Source organism: Neofelis nebulosa, chromosome 7, assembly GCF_028018385.1.
Source record: "Neofelis nebulosa isolate mNeoNeb1 chromosome 7, mNeoNeb1.pri, whole genome shotgun sequence".
NCBI classification, from domain to species: Eukaryota; Metazoa; Chordata; class Mammalia; order Carnivora; family Felidae; genus Neofelis; species Neofelis nebulosa.
Window position 1 is genome coordinate 138,283,278 of NC_080788.1, and position 19,333 is coordinate 138,302,610.

The following is a 19,333-nucleotide window of genomic DNA, read 5'->3' on the forward strand; positions in this document are numbered from 1 at the left end:
AGAGGCGGTGACTTCCCCAGCTCCCAGGGAGCACATTCGTTCATAGGAGAGCTGCGGCAAGATCCCGGGCCACCTGACTCCCAAGCCAAGGTCCTCCGTAACAAAATGTGCAAATATCTGTAATTCGTCCCTCTTACTTTCCTGCCAGCAGATGAAGAGACAGGGGAAGCCAGCCCCCACAGACCGCTATTTTCAGAATCGGCAGTCGGATGTCTGATATCGGGCAAGAGCCGGCGCCACGGCCGAAGACGGCCGTCAGCCATAGGAGAAACTTTGAGCGAGTTAGGTCTCACTGTCCCCATTTTGCAGGGACGGGCACTGAGGCCCACTCAGATGGAGGTGCCATCGAAAGCCCCGTTCGTGGCTCCATGCTAGTTAGAAGGCTCCAGAATTCTGTGTGCTTTTCACCCTGCCTTGGACATTTTTATCCTAGCATTTTAATGCCGAAAGTCACCTCAGAGCTCTAGGACTCAGGACGTACTTCGAGACTGGTGATGATGGTCCACCAAAGACATCACTGTTTACTTATACAAATTCCTCACTCCCGCCGGGGCCTGAGGGCGGCACCTGATTTCTAGGCCTGTGCTGCACCTGATTTCTGAGTGAGGCACCTGATTTCTTTTTCTTTTTCTTTTTTTTTAGTATTAGTTACTTTCTTTCCACCCCCCCTTATTTACTTTTTATTATTTTATTGTTTTCTTTTATTTTAACTAGTGAATATTTAAAACAAAATTTTAAATATGATTTACCATCAAGTTAGCTAACATATAATGTATACAGTGTGCTCTTGGTTTCGGGGGTAGATTCCAGTGATTCATACAACAACCTAGTGCCCATCGCAACAAGTGCCTTCCTCGATGCCCATCGCCCATTTTCACCTCTCCCCCGCCCCCCTGTCAACCCTCAGTTTGTTCTCTGTATTTAAGAGTCTCTTTTGGGTTTGCCTCCCTCTCTGTTTGAAACTATGTTTTCTCCTCCCCCTCCCCCATGGCCTTCTGTTAAGTTTCTCAAGTTCCACATACGAGTGAAAACAGATGATGTCTGTTTTTCTCTGCCTGACTTATTTCGCTCAGCGTAATACCCTCCAGTTCCATCCACGTTGCTGCAAACGGCAGGATTTCATTCTTTCTCCTTGCCAAGTAGTATTCCATGGTATATATAAACCGCATCTTCTTTATCCATTCGTCAGTTGGTGGACATTTGGGCTCTTTCCACGATTTGGCTATTACTGAAAGCACTGTTATAAACATTGGGGTACAAGTACCCCTATGAATCAGCACTCCTTTACCCTTTGGGCAAATTCCTAGCAGTGCTATTGCTGGGTCATAGGGTAGGTCTATTTTTAATTTTTCGAGGAACCTCCACACTGTTTTCCAGAGTGGCTGCACCAGTTTGCATTCCCAGCAACAGTGCGAGAAGGTTCTCGTGTCTCCACTTCCTCGCCAGCATCTGTAGTCTCCTGATTTGCTCATTTTAGCCACCCTGACAGGCACCTGATATCTAGGTCTTCTAACCTGCTGGACCTCCATTTCCTCATCTATAAGTTAAGGATAATGATTCTTAGCCTGCGCCCTTCAGGGACTGGTTCCAAAGGTCAGACTAGAGAGCAAATACATTTATTTTATTTTATTTTATTATTTTAAAAATGCTTATTATTTTGGGGTGCCTGGGTGGCTCAGTTAGTTAAGTGTCCCACCCTTGAATTTGGCTCAGGTCATGATCCCACAGTTCATGGGCTCAAGCCCTGTGTCAGGCTGTGTGTTGACATTGGGAGCCTGCTTGGGATTCTCTCTCTCTCCCTCTCTCTCTGCCCCTCCTCTGCTTTCTCTCTCAAAAATAAATAAATATTTTAAAAAACGTCTATTATCAGGGGGCCTGGGTGGCTCAATCGGTTAAGAGTCCGACTTCAGGTCATGATCTCGCTGTTCGTGGGTTTGAGCCCCGCGTCGGGCTCTGTGCTGACAGCTCAGAGCCTGGAGCCTGCTTTGAGTTCAGTGTCTCCCTCTCTCTGCCCCTCCTGCTTGTGGTGTCTCTCTCTGTCTCTCAAAAATAAATAAACATAAAAGATTTTTTTTTAAATGTCTGTTATTTTGAGAGAGAGAGAGAGAGAGAGAGAGAGAGCATGAGTGCACAGGAGCAGAGGAGGGGCAGAGGGAGAGAGAGAGAGAGAGAGAGAATCCTGAGCAGGCTACTCGCTCATCGCAGAGCCCGACTCAGGGCTCCTCCCGGAGCTCCGTCTGACAAGCGTGAGATCACGACCTGAGCAGAAATCGAGAGTCGACGCTTAACCGGCTGAGCCACCCAGGTGCCCCGACAGTGAATACGTTTTAAAGAACAGGCCAAGCGGCCGCGTATGTCTGAGCCGCACGATTGGTGCCACGCTCCCGTCCTTAAGGACGAGGTTGCCTTGATGTTTCTCCCACCCGCGAGTGGGCCCGTGGTTCTCACGGGCCAATGAATCCCCCGCCTGGGGACCCGCAGCTACTTCGAATCGGGTTTGGGCCACCAGAGCCCAGACTAATGTGACGACAGGCCATTCTGAGAAGTGGGAGGATGGTGTGTCATAGGTGAGTGCCCTTAGCTCCCTCCCTTCCTGCTCTTTTCCTGGACTCCAGAGTTCCAACGGGCCTTTGCATCTGTCCCCTGACCTCCTCAATACTGGGGGGCGGAGGGGGGGGCACGCAGTGGCACGCAGGTGGCTTGCCGTCGGTTGTCAAGAGGGCTGGGAGAGCTCCAACCGATCCGCTGCTCTTCCTCTGGGCTGGACGGTGTTTTCTCACGCAGGCGTCTCAGGCGCGTGGCTGCAGGCCCCAGCATTTCCCACGCCTCAGGCAGCAGTTCAGCTTGTGGGTGTCTGGGGGAGGGAGTGTGGGTGAGGTGCCGAGGTTTGCAAGAACAAGTAGAGTTCCTGAAGCCGGCTCTGCCACTGACTAGCTCCGTGACCCTGAGCAAGACAGCCAGCGTCTCTGAGCCTCAGTTTCCTCCTCTGGAGAATGGGCGTATGGGAGCAGAGCAGCTCCACCAGCGGCTGCCACGAGGATTATATAGGAAAATGCTTGACTGGCCCCTCAAGGGGTGCCGGGCTTATAAAAAGAGCTCATGTGGGGCCCCTGGGTGGCTCGGTCGCTTAAGCGTCCGACTTCGGCTCAGGTCATGATCTCACGGTCCGTGGGTTTGAGCCCCGCGTCGGGCTCGGTGCTGACAGCTCAGAGCCTGGAGCCTGTTTCCGATTCTGTGTCTCCCTCTCTCTCTGCCCCTCCCCTGTTCATGCTCTGTCTCTCTCTGTCTCAAGAATAAATAAATGCTAAAAAAAAATGAAAATAAAATTAAAAAAAAAAAAAAAAAGAAAGAGCTCATGAATGTCACAAATGTAGTCCCTTACATCGGCACCCGGATCGGCTCTCCTGTATGTATGTACTTATTTATTTATTCATTTGAGAGAGAGAGAGTACGTGAGCAGAGGAGAGGGGCAGTGCGGAGCCCGAAATGGGGCTCAATCCCACGACCCTGGGATCATGACCTGAGTCGAAATCAGCCCCCTCAGCTCTCCTTTCAAAGCCTTTTTTGAGTACCTGGTCCGAAGTGCACACCAACTCAGAAATAGGTGTCACGACCATGGTGAGGCTGCTGAGACCCAGAGAGGTTCGGTGACTTCTCTGACGTCACACAGCTGGGACGCTGCAGAGTTTGAACTTAATCTCACTCTGGCATCGCCCCGGGTGTTGGACAATGGTTGTATCGTGAATGGAATCTGGGGAGGTTGGAGGTCTCCAGGCTGAGAAAAATCAGAACGGTATCAGAACTTATCTGGGAGGCAGGAGGATCGTGATTATATTGAGCCACGTGGAATTGCACCTACGTGGCCATTTTGACCTAAAAGAGGTGCATCTCCTATGACAACGTAGTTGTTTAGATACACGTGCGCCCCAGCGAGTGGCTCAGGGGGGCATCACTAGATTTGTACGGGGTGGGGCAGACCGGCCACAGGGCGAGCACGTTCCCGCGAGCCCAGGGCGCTGGCTCCCTCAGGCTGGGGGTCTGGCAGGACTTTCCGACTGCTGTAGCCCTCCAGTGAGGCTCAGCAAGGCGAAAAAGAGCCACATGGCCCTTAGTGAAAAGGGCTGCTCCCGGCAAGGCCACAGCTGTGGTATAGGAGTTGTGGTTTCCCTCAGAACACTGCATGGAGGGCTGTGGGGCAGGCATAAGGCAAGATGGAAAGTGTCCCCTGTCGCAGCTTAGCCGAGGGAGGGCAGGTAAGGTTCGTGGGCTTGATGACCTACTTCCTTTGCCATGACCAAGGAACCACTGTGATGACTTTCCAGAGCCGTTCACAACTTGGCCACATGATTAGGTAGAGGAGGACACAGGTTAAGTGTCTTGCGGGGGGCGGGGGGGGGGGTTGTTGCTGGCAGCCCGGGACTAGTCTGAGCAGGTGACACGGACCGAGACCCAGAGGCCCATGTGGGGAGCAGAGCAGGTAGAAATCCCACCTGCTTCTAGGGGTAATGTGTTCTCCAGGAGCAGAGAAGGAAGAACGAGGGCAGAAGCGTGTGTTCCCAGTCCGGCCCCACTGAAAAAGTTGCCAGGAGAGATCGGCCGTAGATTTTTGCAGGAAAGAGCTCTGACTGGTAGGAGCCCAAGCCTCAGGTGGGAAGGCGGGATGAGGGAAAGGAACCAAGTATTCTCTCTCTGCAGCTGGAGATGCGGCAGCTCAGTGCCCCTGTGTGAGTGGAAGGTTCTGGAAGCAACAGGGAGGCAGCCTCGAGGTTGAGGGGCAGCAGGGGGAGGGGCTGTCGTGGGGGGCGCTGCGAGCACCAGCGGGGCAGGGGGAGCCCAGTGGGAGCTGGGGGCTGGGGGCTGGAATCTGAGCCCTTGCGATGTCCCCTCGGGGACCCCCAGATAAGACTGAAAGCCTAGAGCTTTTCCAGAGTGACCGGGGCAAACATTTCGCCCCGGCCCAGCACCGCTCCCAGACAGTGGGAAGGCCTGATAGAGAGTAAACAGTGGACACCGAAGGTTGCTGTGACCCACATTCCACACACTGCCGGGGGGATGGAAGGGGAGACTCAGGTGAAGGATGAAGGAGGTCACACACAAGCTTGGGCCGGATCATTCTTTAATGTCTGTCGTCTGGGGAGGGGGCTGAATCCAGAAAGCCAGGTTTTGTGTGGGTGGGGTTCACCACCTTTCCCACGAAGAGGATGTTCTTGGTGTTTCTGTAGTAGAGGATGATCACAAAGGGCCTGTTGAACTGGATAGTTGGGGGCATCGACATGGGGATGGCTTCCATAAATGTGGCCCCAGCGGCTTCTGTCCCTTTCTCGTCGATGGTCAGCACGGCCTTATGCAGCGCCTACAGGGCGAGAGCACGGCGGCCTGTCCTGAGTGGGGATGGGCTGCCGTCCCCAACCCAGCCCTGGGAGCGAGGCCCAAGGAGGGGGGTGTTGCCCAGGGAGGGGCTTACGTGGGCCTTTCTCCACCTGGCCTGTCCTTCCCCATCCATGGCCTCCCTCCCTGATGTCAAGCGCCCTGGGGCCCAGGACTCTGACGGGCACCTTCGTTGCATCTGGTCCACACCAGGCACTCAGTTCCCAGCCAGCCTTCGAGCTGCGGTTGTGGCTTTAGTCACCTTTAATTTTCTGAATAAATGGTATCTTCAGGCAAAATCACTCATTCAGCTCGACTCAGTGATTGGCCAATGGCTCCCAGTGTCACAGACGCAGGGGCAAAAGTCCTCTGACATCCCTGAGCCCCAGCCTGTCTTTGTAACTATGGGTCCATCGAGGCCCAAAGAAGGGAAGGCCCTGGCCAAAAATGACCCAGAGGGTCAGTGCCACAAGTGCGGAGGAGGTCCCTAAAGTGCCAGAAGCACGTGAGGCCACCTCCTCCATTGTCACCTGCCCACATTCCAGTCTCAGTGGATCCAGGGCGCTCGTCAGGGACCTCAGTCTGCAGAGGTGTTTGTGTCCCTTTGTCCCCCACACGCACCAGTGGCCAATGGCCACCAGGGACACACTCACCTTGGACAGCTTCAGGGGACCTTGCTCAGTGATCCCTGAGAGGTCCGCCTCGTTGCTGAAGACCTTGGTGATGCCCATTTTTCTCAGGATGGTTTGCAGATCGTAGGTTCCAGAAATGGACAGTTTGGGCAAATGTAAATTGGCAGACCTGTGACGACGGTTCAGAAACAAAGGCGTTTCACAGCATTGAGCGCTGTGAGCTCACTGAGCGCTCCCCTGGGGAGCGCTTTCTGGTTGTTTCTCCCTGTCAGTGGCCCTCGCCCTGCCCCCACGGGAGGGCTGGAGGTGTGCACGGGTTATTCCATTATTCCATTTCTAGCTCCTTCACCCCCCCCCCCCCCACCGGGGTCAGAGGATGTAGAATCACAGGGATGGCTTATCCTGCAAAGTGTCAGATGCCGCCTCCTGCCTCCTCCGAGCAGCCCTCCAGGAAGTCCCCTGGGGAGCGCTTAGCGCACTGCCCTGCAGGGTCAGGTGTCCCCCAGACCGGGACCTCCCCGGAGCCCGAATCCCAGGGGAACGTGGGGTGGGTGTGGAGGGACATCTGCTCGGCGAGTCATGCGTGAGCCCACGGGCCGAATGCCCCGCTCTGCTTTTCCGTGGGGCCGGCGTGTGGCCCCGAGCAGGGTCTGCCAGAGCGAGCTGACTGGCCCTGAGGCTCCGCTCGACCCGATCCGGATTCTGCACCGCCTGATTCTTCTTTCAGCCTCTGGCGCAGGCAGCCCAGGAGTGGGGGGTGGGGGTGGGCTGAGGAGGTATTAAAACCTACTATTTTAATTGTACCCTTATGCTCTTTCGTGTCTTTATATTCACTTAAGCACGGCTTTGCTTATTATGTATTCTTCTGGGTGTCAGTTTCATGTATGAATTGTACTTGACTTGATTATTTATATACGTTCCCATTGCTACATTTATACGTGCGTGTATCTTGTCATCGTGTGGAGGATAAACTAGGTCACGAGGGCTTGGGCGTTTCATGCACTAATTTGGGGTGCACGCTCATGCGTTACCTCACTACGGGGACCTAATCAGTCCACACCGGTCTAGTGACAGAGGAGCCCAAACCTTGCTCCAAGGTGCGCCCGAGGGTCCCTCCCCGGGGGCCTCTGCCTTCCCGGCCGACCCCAGGCAGGCTGTCCCCGTCCGGCCCCGGGCGTTGTATGCTCTGACTCCACATCCGCTGCCCCCCTCGCCAGAAGCCCACCTCTCCCTTCGTGGTCCTCCCAGGGCGTGTGCTGGCACCGGGAAGGGACGGTGTCCCCGGTGGGGGAGCGAGTCCCCAAGGACAGGTCTCTGGCCTCCTCACCGCGGGCACCGTCCTGTCACGGAGCCCGGCCGGTGCGGTTTGAACGATGCCAGCCTGGGTCTGGGACACCAGGTCCTGCCCTGCTGTGGGGCGCACGGTGCGTGGGGCCGCCCTCCCTCCCTGGGGCCCGGCCGGACGTGGCGGCTCCCGGGTTGTTCTCTGGTTTGGGAATCACCTGGAACGTCTCTCTTCCAGGGCCTTGGCCAGGATGTCCCTGTTCAGCATTTCCTCCAGATGCTGCATTTTGCCCTGGTCGGGCACGATGAAGAAGGCTGTGGCGTTGCCCACGTAGTCCATGAGCAGCATCCAGCTGGAGAGCGTGTCGCAGTAGTGGACGTCGAACATGCCCAGGCGGCTCATCATGGGCACCCTGACCGTGGTGTCCTCGTCCACGTGGAAGTCCTCCTCTGCGGTATGCTCGGGCTCGAAGGGCTTCTCCCATTTGCCTGGAGGGAAAGGAAGGTGGGCTTCAGCCGGCGGTGGGGGAAGGTTTGGACAATAGGGGGGGATAAAAAAGCCCCGAGTCTCCTTGGTGAGACAACCTCTCTCCGAGCCTCAGTGTCACCACCTGTAAAATGGGGCTGCCATGAACAGTCCACCGAAAGGACGTTGGAGAGAAGAATGCAAGCCCGGAGGAGGGTCCAGAAGGTCTCTGATATCGAGGCAAAGGCCTGCCAGTCTGGATATGTAAAGCGAGCATTTTCACTTGTATTTCTTGCTCATGTATTTGAGGGTGGCTTGGGGGATGCTAAATGAAAATTCCTGACATCAGTCATACTCGGCACGTCCCTGTGGGAGTCTCCCTGCCCCTTGTTAACGGGCGGCTCTTATCATTCAGGAAATCGCTCTCGCCCCCACCCCAAGCCTTTCCCTGGACCACTGGGCAGAATGGCGATGCCTGGGTAGCTCCCCTCCACTGCACCGAGACAGCAGCACTGTCCGGGCCAGGCCCAGAGGGAGGGCGCCCCGGGAACCCCTGTGCCCAACTTCCCCATTGCACAGGGATGGAGACTGAGGCCGGAGAAGGGCCAGACCCACCAGAAGTCACACAGCAGAGCTGGGACCTAACATCTGCCCGCTCTGGCCCCGTGCTCTCCATCACACTCTTGCCTCCAGAGCGAGGAGCCCGCAGCGGGGAGGAGGCATCCCTGGCCTTGCTCTTACCTCCCTGCCCCAGGCCATTTCCACTGCCTTGGAGTGCCCTCTGGGGCCCGCAGGCACCCTCCACCGCCCCCCCTCCACGTTGCCATCCCTCAGGGAGGAGGCCAGGCTGAGGTTCAAGTTCAGCTGGGCACCTGCTGCGCGAGCAGGCAGCCCCATGTTCTTTGTAACTTGTTCAGTCCTCACAGAAACCCGCCAACAAGGGCATGATTATGTGTCCGTTACAGAGAAGAAACCAGAGCCTCAAAGAGGTTAGAGTCAAATAGCTTAGAGTCAAATAGCTAACAAGCGATAGAGGAAAGGTTTGCACCCTGGTGTTTCTGTCTCCAGAGCTGTCCCTCCCTCCACCGCACTGGAGTTGTCAGAAGTGTGTTCCCAGAACGCCCCTTCCCTTCATACGCTCTGCTAAGCCTGCCTGTTTCACCTCCCTCCCTGCTGGGGATTGACAACGTACACTAAGACGTTAAAGGCTCTGAAAAGTCCTGCAGAGAAGAGGACGATCTGACTGTCCCACCCATCGTCCCCTGACCTTAGTTGAATGACATATGCAGAGGTGCACTGATTTAGTCACCCTGCCCTGCCACGGCAAGTTTAAGAACTGTGTGTTTGAGACTATTTTTGGACGTTCTCGTGAGAGTCAGCTCAGGTGGCTGTTACAACCTTACCTTTAAAGAAAATGTAATTCACCAGAGCAAAAACTGTGTCTTTGTCAAGATCTTGGACCAAATCCACAATTTTTCCTTGGGTTCCCTGCTCTACGTAATCGTTGATCCGTTTCTTGGCCTCTTGGTTGTCTCCGAAGTTGACAGAGAAGGCTTCTGAGTGGTACAGGTTCTTGACGTCCTCCAGAAACTTGTTCAGAAGCTTCACGCTCTCGTTGATGAACAGGCCACTGCCGGTGGTCAGCTGCAGCTGGCTGTCTGGTCGGTTGAGGGTGTGGAGAAGCTGCTGGAAGCCTTCGTGGACTTCACCCTCTGCTCTCTCGGTGAGGTTGAAACCGAGGCCCTCCAGGATCTGGGTGCGAGTGTCACCCTTGCTCCCCAGAGACAGCATCGCAAAGGCCGCGGCGATGCTCACGGGGGAGAAGAAGATGTTGGTGCGGTTGGACTCATGGGCCACCTGGCGGTACATGCTGAAGGCGAAGTCAGCCAGGTTCGGGGTGATCTTGTGGCAGGCTGGTGCCTCGTGGTGCTCATGGTCGTGTTGGGATGCAACCGTCTCCTGGACAGCGTCTCCCTGGAGACCCTCAGCCAGGGAGCAGGGGACCAGGCAGCACAGACCCGCCAGCAGGAGGAGGCCCCACGTGATGGAGGATGACATCATCCTGCGAGACAGAGAGGGGGCACCACGCCCATGTCAGGCCGCACGCTGAGTCCCCCCCGCCACTGACTGACATCCCGGGAAGCATCCAGAGCTTACCGAACCCCTACCGTGTGCCGGCCCAGTGCTGAGGACTTCCCTTCGCCCTCATCGTGGAGGACGGAACAGCAGCAGAGGCTCTACAGGGCTCCCCACCTGCCAGGCCCCCTTGTAAGCCCCTTGCCGTCCCCTCTCTGGCCCTCTTGTAATGGCCTGTGACCCAGGGCATATGACAATCGTCCATTTACAGATGAGGAGACCAAAGGCCCAGAGAGGTTTAAGTCACCTGCCCGAGGCCACAGGGCAGGAAAGTAGCAGGCCCGGAATCACAGACCCGGGCAGGCTGGGTCTTGGCAGTGGCACTAACACCCTCAGTGGCCTGTGTGCCACAGTCCCTGCTCCACAAAAGGGGAAACTAAGGCAACAATGAGCACGGGAGATTTGTGCACACTTACCCGGGAAATGGGCCGGATCAGGCTCAGGTACGACTGGATGGGAACGGGAACACTTTCATGAACTCTTTTTATTTACCGGACACGAGGCTGCTGCCCAGAGGGGGCGAGATCTCGCCCAGTGACACACAGCCAGGTCACAAGGGGCCGGGGGGCCGACCCCACTCAGCACGCAGGGTGAGCTTCAGCCCCTAGCACTTTTGCCGGAGCTGAAGGACAGCCAGCCCCACAGGGGTCTGGGGCCTCGGCCACGTGAAGGGCGTCCAGTCCCTGCAGCCAGCTTACCCACACATCCTCGCCACACCTCCGTCCCAAAGCTGGGGTCGGCGGTGACGTGGACGGTCGACATACTGATTTCCCCAGATTAGGGGTTTGTGCGCGTACGTGGGGCAGGGGGGTAGGCGTTGAAAAAGCATTTCTTTTTCTGACGGACCTGAGTTCTAAGGTGGGCTTTGTCACTACCAGCTGGGTGACCAGGACAAGCCACTCAGTCTCTCTGGTTTTCCTGTTGCCTCCTATAGAGAGTGAGCTTGTTGGGAGAAGCCGGTGAAGTAAGTCGGACACCAGACTGAACCCTGACGGGTTCTGGCGGCTGGCAGGGGCTTACAACCAGAGGCCTTCAGAGGGCAGGCCGGGGACGGACATGGGTCCTCTGGCTCTGGGGACACAAGAGGAAGCAGTAAGGCTCATGGCTGAACCAGCTAGAGCAGGCTCTGCCTGGCGCTGGTCACAGTCCACATCACTCACAGCGACCCAGAGCCCGCCCTGCCCCTCTGAGCTCCCCCTGCCCCAGATGTGGCCCCGCCACGGGCCGCCAGCCTGCACCCCCTCAGCACAACCTTCTGTCTTCACGGGTGGGGAAACTGAGGCCCGAGCAGAGGAGGACGTGCTCACGGCCACATCAGGTAGCTGCTTCTCATGTAATGAAAACCATCAAGCACAAAAAGGCAGAGGAATCCTTAAAGTTGGAATTTGAAACCCAGAGGGGAAAAAGCTGGGAATAAGAAACGTTGGGTCTCGTGTAGCCTCCCCGACCTTTACGGGTGTCTTTGGGACAAAACAGCAAGACCCAGCACAAGACCCACCACCCCTTTCCTGGCCTTCGTGGCTCTAAATAATCCAAATATGACCGACCACACGCAGCTGTAGAAATCCAGGTGGGGGGAGATCTGAATGAGTTTCCCCTGCACTGACGTTGGATTCTCGGTTAGCAGTGGTCTGGGTTTGCTGATGCGAAATGGAGTGAGGGGTGGGGCGAGGGGAGGTGGGGGGTGGGAGAGGCTCCCTCGGAGGAGGGAGGCTGCTGGCTGGGGGGCTTGGCTGCGGAGGGGCCGCCGCCGTCGTGGGCACAGCCGTCTCGGTGCGTGTAACATCGCCTACTCTGGTAAAAAGTCTGAGGCTCAGAGAGGGTCAGGGCCTTGCCAAGGCCACACAGCGAATCAGTGGCAGAGCTGGAATGAGCCTTGGTTTCCCTACCACTTGAACGGCAGATTGAGACAGCCGTGTCCTCGGGTCTCAGACTCTGTGGGCGTCAGAACCGGCCCCGGGGGACGCTGACGTGGGGCTTGAGCCTCCTCTTGGCTTCCCTTTGCCTCTCAGTTGCTCCTTCCAACTCAGGGCCCCCAGCCTTCTGCTTTCTCCACGCCCTTCGGTCAAAGGCGGCACCCGGCGCCCCCAGAGCCTGATGCTGGGGAAGATGGTGTCCTGGACGGGGGGGCACTCGGACGTGTAGAGACCGAGCTTTAAACCTCAAGAATGAGGACGTCATGGCGACATTTCCGGCATCCAGGGCAGGTGGGAGCAGTCTGCCAGGGAGGGGGCCCGTGAAGTGAGCCATCTCTTTGCCTAGTCAAATACCATTTCCACCCACAAGCATAAAATGAATGATCCCGGGTGACCCAGTGGGGTCCAGGCAAGCCACTGGGGCATCAACCACCTGCTAAAACCTGGCCCTGAATAAGCCCAGGTGTGATTCAGCTCAACCACCTGTGGGCGATAGCCTTGGGCAGGTGACTTCACTCCGTTGACCCCCGGCTTCCTGTCTGTAAAGCGGAGGGAAGATGCCTGTGCGTGGCAGATGTGAGGTGCAGACAAGGTGACGGGTGGGTGGGCACCTGCCAGGTGTGGACGCCCTCGTACCTACGCACAGGTAGGGTTCAAGTGGAAAAACTGGCAGGTCTCTTCCTGGCCGGTTGCCATATTGCCCAGGACCAGAGAAGAGGGTCCGTGCTCAGCGATGAACGGCCTCTGAGTTTCGGAGAATTTTAAATTCAATTCTGTGCCCAAACCTGTGCCTCAGCGTCACCGTCACTGTCATCGGGTCCAGTAAATACCAGGTGTTTCACTGTCTCTGTGTCATCTAATGTCCCCGACAAAGCTTACCCTACAAAGTGGGAATTACTATCAGCCCCGTTTTAGAAATGGAGAAACTGGGGTCACAGAGGTTAAGTAACTTACTGAAAGCCATAGACCTGGTTGCTTATGAATCTGGGATTTCATCTTAACTAAGCATTTTGATTCCGGAACTTGGCCGTCAGTCCTTCTCTGTGTACAAAGCTGAAGCCAGACACCTTGAAACAGGAAATCGGTGGAGTGGTCTGGCTCAGGGAAGGGGGGAAGCATCGCTTGTGGCTAAGCTCAGAGGCTATGAGGCCAGAAGGCTTGTGTTCTGTTCGATATCAGCTGTGTGACCTTGGGCAAGTTACTTAACCTCTCTGAATCTCCGTTTCCGGGAGATGACCACGTGCATTTCCTCATGGAGCGACGGTGCAAATTAAATATGTGCAAAGTGCCAAGAAACGCTTCACACACTGTCAGCTGCCAGGGAGCCTCAGCCGTTACTGATATTGTTATGGACCTTTTGGAGCACCACGTGGGAGTCTGGTGGCCTTGGCCATTTTTGTAGCCTCTGTCTCCAAAAACCGATGACAGAGACATTTTATCCTTCCCGTGCTCTGGAGATCAAGGCTGGAGGGGTGGGGTGAGGGGAAAGAGGGCAAAAGCTGTCTACGGTTTGTCCAAGGGGACAGAGAGGTTGAGCAGTGGTCCAGGGTCACCCAGCATCAAAGAGGCCTCGAGGCCAGCCCAGGCTTCCCATTCCCCAGCTGGCACCCAAGACCCGAGACGATTATGTTGGCAGGGGGAGGAGGTTTGGGAACGTGAGCTCTGGAGTTAGGCAGCCTCAGTTTGAATCCTGGAGAGTGTGTGATTTGGGGCAAGTTCTAAACTTCTCTGTTCCTGACTTCCTTATCTGTAAAATGGAAATAACCTCAGTAACCACCGCAAAAGGCTGCTGTGAGGTCTAAAGTCCTGACCGCATGTAAGGAGATCAGCAGCCGCCTGGCTACAGCAAGGGGTCAGGAGCACAGCTCCGAGCCCCAAGGACGGTGCCCTCCCAGGGTTTTGGATCTTGCGCCACGAACGAGGGCGCCCAGAAGCCCACGGACAGGGAAGCCCAGCGTGGTTCTGATCTGGGCATATCCATGGAGGATGGAGTGCACGGCTGGAACTCTGGGCTCCGGTCCCACCTGCCTCCCCCGAGGTCCCTATATGAGTCCGGGCTCCCCACTGTCCCTCTCTGGGCCTTATCTTTCTCATCCTTAGAAGCGGGGAGAAGATACGCCCCCAGGCATAGGGAAGGCGGTGAGCCCTGCAGGAGGCAGCCCATGGGAAGGACACAAGAGCTCTGCCCACCTCCCTCCCGGGGTCCCACGTACACACCACTCACAGAGGGCCAGTGTTTTCTCCAGTAGGACCTTGGGAGGCCCTGGGCAGGCTTGGGAGCAGAAAAGGAGCTCCAGGGCTGCTCTTGCTGTGACGACAGGGGGTCCGGCCCCGGCCTGTGCCACCCTCTCCGCATTCCCGCGGCCTGCCTGGCAGTGCAGGGGCCCCGAGGCCTCTCCGGAGGCTCCCCCAGTGGAAGGCATACTTACGGTTTACTGTCCCAGGCCGGGGCTGGTGACCGAAGCTGAGGAGACAGAGCCTAGTTGTGGCTCGTATTTAAGCAGTGGACCCAGAGGGACGACGGGGGAGGCTGCTGGTGAATATTAACTAAGGTCACCCCAGTTATCAGAGGAGCAAATAGGGACTAAGTCCATAGGCCAGTTCTGAGCTGCCCACTCGCACAGCCCCTGTGTGCTCTGTCTGGACGGCACGCAGCCCTCTGTTCCCTACACGAAAGGGAGTCATTGTGCCCAGCTCATAAACCACAGCGTCCTGCATCCACGGGGGTGGGGGTGGGGGCGGGGGCATGACTCAGGCACTCTTTGGGACAGCATCACTTTGGTGGCTTACCCTCCCCCTGGGGAGTTCTCAGTGGCTGCCCCACTGGTGGCAAGGAGCCACCTTGAGATGCCTCCTGCTGGAGACGCGCTGCTGCCTTGGGCGCAGGCGGGGAAGTTAAAAGCACATTTGGCGGACAGGGAAACTGAGGTCCGGAGCGGAGAGGTTGCTTGTCCATAGTCAGCCAGCTAGCCCCAGATGCGAAAAACCTCTCGATTTTCCTGAGGGGTGAACGGGCCCTGACCAATGCTGACACAGCCGCTCTAGGCTGGCACGGGCGGCCACAGGCACAGGCCAGGGGGCAGATGGCAAATTGATAAAGAAGGGCTGTGCTGCCTCAGGCAAGCTGCTTCACCTCTCTGAACCAGGAGGGGCTTTTGTCTGCATCGTAGGGGTTTGGAAGTCCGGCTTCCGAGCGGGGGTGTCGGGGGACGTACGCGACCACTTCTATAAAGTGCCAGGTGAACAGAAGGCTCTTCTGTTTGGCCCGCACAGCCCTCTGCTCAGCCCTGCTCTCCAGGCTTCTCCGGGCAGGAGGAGGCTTAGTTCTTGGCCAGCCTCAGCCTGTTACTGTTTCCACTGGGTGTGGCTCCCGGCAGAGGAATGTGGTTCACAAGCTGCTTGGATTTTCCTGGGCATGTGGCCCTGTTCTGGGGCTATTACAGCCCCCTGGAGCGCCGCTGGGGGCGGAGACGGTGGGACAGGGCAGAGGCTTGGCAGGGCCTCACTTGACCGTGATCCCTTTAGAAACCTAAGGCAGACCTCACCCGCTCTCTGTGCACCCTGACGGTCCCTGGCACAGGATAGGCGCTCTACGGGCATTTGTCGAAGGGGCAGATGAGTGGGTGAGTGCGTTTCTGTCCCTCCTCTCGTTCCCCTGGTCGCAAGTGTGGGACTCTGCCAGGCGGACGACCTGTAGTTTCCTCTGGGACACGGGTTCAGGCCCGGGAACCCAGCTCCCCCATTCATTGACTGTGAGATCTCAGAGCAGCTGTTTAACCTCCCCGTGCCTCAGTTTCCCCACCTGTGAAATGAAGATCGCAACAGTACCCGCCTCGATGGGCCGCTGTGAGGATTCAACGCAGTAGTTCAAGGTTAGCTCAGAGCCCAACATCGGGTGTGCTCAGTAAGCCCTTGTGATGGGGGCCCTACCTCGTGCCAGTGGCTTTCCTTGGTGTCATTGTGGCGGGGGGAGGCATTCCAGGACTATCCCCCCCAGGCTCTCCCATCCAGTGCTCTCAGTGACCCTGTGAGGGGAGCACCTGCCAGCCCCCATACAGAGCAGAACAAGCTCAGAGAGGGGAAGAAGCCCCACTCCCATCCTGCCCCCCTACTTCCATGATATGGCTTCGGGCTCCTTCCCCTCAGCTGGCTGGCTGGGCACCTCCCCCCTGGGGCTCTACACCCCCCCCCCCCCCCATGGCTCAGAGAGCTGGGCTGTGATTGAGGCGAGGCTTGACCTCCATACCTCCCGAGCATCTCCTCCTCTCCCCGTGCCTCAGTTTCTCCATCTGTACAATGGCCTCCTTCCAACCCCAGCTGCCCGCCCCCCACCTCTTGCAGAGAGTGGATGGACAACACCAAGTGCCCCCCCCCCCCCCCCCCGTCCATGCTCTTACCAAGCTTGGCTTCCCCGGCCCAGTGGCCTCGGGGCTGGTGGGAGGGACCGCCCCATGCCCCCTCTACCTGTGATCCTTGTGCTGTGCTGGCCTCCACACCTCCTGTGACAGTCTGGCCTCCTCTGCCTCCTCTGAGACTCTGTGTGCGCCCAAAGGAGTGCACGGTCTCTACCAGCCTTGGAGGAAGGAGACTCTGGGTGTCCGAGGCAGCAGGTCTGGGAGGGGCGGGGAACTGGGACAGGAAGCCGCCCAGCACAAAGCTGTGGGTAGCCGGGCGGGTGCCAGTCAGCCCTTCCTGGCCCAGGCAGTCCTGCTTGTCACCTGCTCTTCTGGCTGTGTCCATAAGCCTCTGTCAGAGGGAGGGTGGCCCTGGGCTCAGAGGGTTAAAGGAGACAACAGGTGTCAGTCCCCCTCCTAGCCCACGGCCTGGCACCAGCATCTCGGGGGGTTTCCAGGGCCAGCCGTGGAGGGGAGCACTGAGCCACCTGACAGATGCCCAATGAGACCCCCACAGAAGCTGAGAAGGGTCTGCGTGTATGGCAGAGGTATATGTCCCGGACTCTGGCTGGGTGCAGAAGGGATGCCAGACGTCCCAGCAGGGGCTGGGCCACGTGAGGGGCTCAGGGACCCTGTCCCGTTCGAATCAGGACTCCACGCTCAACTCTTCCTTACCTCCCCGCCCTCCTACTCCCCCATCCCCACTGTCTTAGGATTTTCTGCAGCCTCAGCGTGGGCGGGCAGGTTGGTGGCAGAGGGCTCCTGATCCAGGAAGAAGGGGTGGGATGATCTGGGGAAACTGAGCTGGGATAGAATCCTGGTTGGGAGGGGGCACCCAGTGACCTTTCTCGAGGACAGCATTCCATGAACCAAAAACCATGGTGGGGCAGGTCTGGTCCGCTTGGTTACTGCTGGAATTGTTGATTGCAGCCTCTGAGCTGATGCGCTGGGATTGAACGCATCCTCGGAAGAGCCCGTGGGCTGGTTTAAATACGAAGCTTCTGGGGTCCCCCTCCCCGTCCCCAGGCCCTGCCTAGAGGTGGGAGAAGCCTGAGCGCTGAGCTGTTGTGTCTGCAGTGGAAAGGGCATGAGGGGGAGGGTGACCAGGCGGGTCAGGAGAGTGGGGTGTACTTCAGGGGCATTTCGGGGCCATTGGGAGAGCTCCCTGGACTGTGCCGACGGCCCCTTGCAACGCTGGAGCTCTCACGTGCTCTCTGGTCCCCCGGCACCGGCTCTCTTCCTCAGGGGGCAGCGTGGGGTGGTGGTTAGGGCACGGGCTCAGGAGCTAAACGCCTGGGTTCAAGCCTGAACTACACCACCGGCTGTCCTTTGCGAAAGCTTCACCGCTTGCCTCGGTTCCCTCATCCGTAATACACGCGATAAGAGGTATCCCTCGTTGCTTTTTGAATTTTTTTAACGCTTATTTATTTTTGAGAGACAGAGAGAGACAGAGAACGAGCAAGGGAGGAAGAGAGGGAGAGGGAGACACAGAATCGGAAGCAGGCTCCAGGCTCTGAGCTGTCAGCACAGAGCCCGACGCGGGGCTTGAACCCTCGAGCCCTGAGATCGTGACCCGAGCCGAAGTCAGTTGCTTAACCGACTGAACCACCCAGGTGCCCCGAAGAGGTATCACTTGTCCCAGGATTGTGAGGAATCAATGCGAAATGGGGATAATGGGTCTTTTTCTCAGAGAGGCTCAAGGGAACTGATGCTCGTGGGGTGTTTTACACCAGGCCTGCTCTTGAATGTCACGGACACCCGTGTGTGTCTGCCTTCTCCCAGCCCGTTCACTTTAGTAGGGTTGGTCGGATGCTCCTGGCTTTCTCTCCCAGGACACGAGTTCAGTTTGCGCCGTGAATTTGCGGCCGGTTGGCACCTTGCAAATCATCCAACTTGCAACCCCCTACTGGGCCTTCTTCCCTCCTGGATGGCACCTCTGGGCCTGCTTCCTGTGTGTGGTTCGGTTCTTGCTTTTTCTGGAAATGTCTGGCTTATCCAGAGCCTTCTCGGCTCGTCCTTACTCAGAGAAAAAGGAGGCCAACGCATGCGTTGTAAGTGTGTTCTATTAACAGAGTCGGTAGAAGGCATAGAGCACGCATCTGTAGCTTTAACCCCTACGTGTTGAAGTTAAGAGAGCTAGCGTTTTTGGTATAACTAACCCTTCCTGCACTTTAACTTTACTCTCTTGAATTTATGGGCCATTATGGCCATCATGGCCTCTCAGCTTTTGGGAGGCTCAACTTATCCCGTTCAACTACGGCGCTATTTCCTTTAGGATGGTCAATTGCCACACGTTGGCCAACGGGCTCCTCTTTTCTCCTCTTAGCGATGTTAGCCGACCTTCGGAAAGCATGCACTTGTATTCCAGCAACGACGCGGTGATCCAGGCCCATTCTCTTCTCTTGTCCCTAGACACGGTGCCAGCAGCCCTCTCTGGGGGAGGAAGGGAGCAGGTGTGGCAAAGGTCTTCCTAGGGACCCCGGCCAGCACCGGACGTGCAGGACCCCCTCCTGCACGGGGGCCAAGGGAGACCCTGAAGGACTTTGGGACTTGTTTTCCAGAAATTCGAGCCCTGCGTGGGTGGCTCAGATAAAGAGGGCAATTAGGGATCTTTGAACTCACCCAGCTCTGACCTTGGGTGGAAATGGTACGATTTACCTTGTTGTCTTCATTCCTGTTGACATTAAGAGTTTCTGTTTGCTTGGTTTTAAGGAGTCTTTCGCTGCTCTCATTTTGGGACAGAGACCCAGACTGACTCCAGTGGGCTTGTCATCACGTGTGGTGTGGCTGATACTTCTCAAGCCCTTACTGTCTGCTGGGCTCTGTTTTCTTTACTTGTCTATATTTAAACTTTATTCATTTTGAGCAAGAGTGGGGGGAGGGGCAGAGAGAGAAATAGAGGGGAGAGCAGAGCTCGATTCGGGGCTCAAGCTCACGAACCGTGAGATCACGACTTGAGCAGAAACCAAGGGTGGGATGCTTACCCGACTGAGCCACCCAAGTGCCCCTGCTGGGCTCTGTTTTAATCCTGGACGGTGGGTGGCATATATCCCCTTAGTACAGATGAGGAAACTGAGGCACAGAGCGTTACCCTGATGCTGACAGTGTGGCCAGTCTGCCTCCTTCTCCCTCCCCCAT

At 56.9% G+C, this 19,333-nt stretch overlaps 1 protein-coding gene across 1 annotated transcript; it reads right to left on the reverse strand.

Annotated features, from left to right (window-relative positions):
* Positions 1-5,099: 5,099 nt before the first annotated feature.
* LOC131517693 (alpha-1-antitrypsin-like) lies at positions 5,100-14,349 on the reverse strand. Its single transcript, XM_058740180.1, has 5 exons — positions 14,231-14,349; positions 9,153-9,811; positions 7,502-7,772; positions 6,021-6,168; positions 5,100-5,353 (listed from the first exon to the last, which is right to left on the reverse strand). Exons 2-5 carry the CDS (start codon positions 9,808-9,810, stop codon positions 5,117-5,119), a joined length of 1,314 nt encoding a protein of 437 aa, XP_058596163.1. The 5' UTR covers position 9,811; positions 14,231-14,349; the 3' UTR covers positions 5,100-5,116.
* Positions 14,350-19,333: the final 4,984 nt, after the last annotated feature.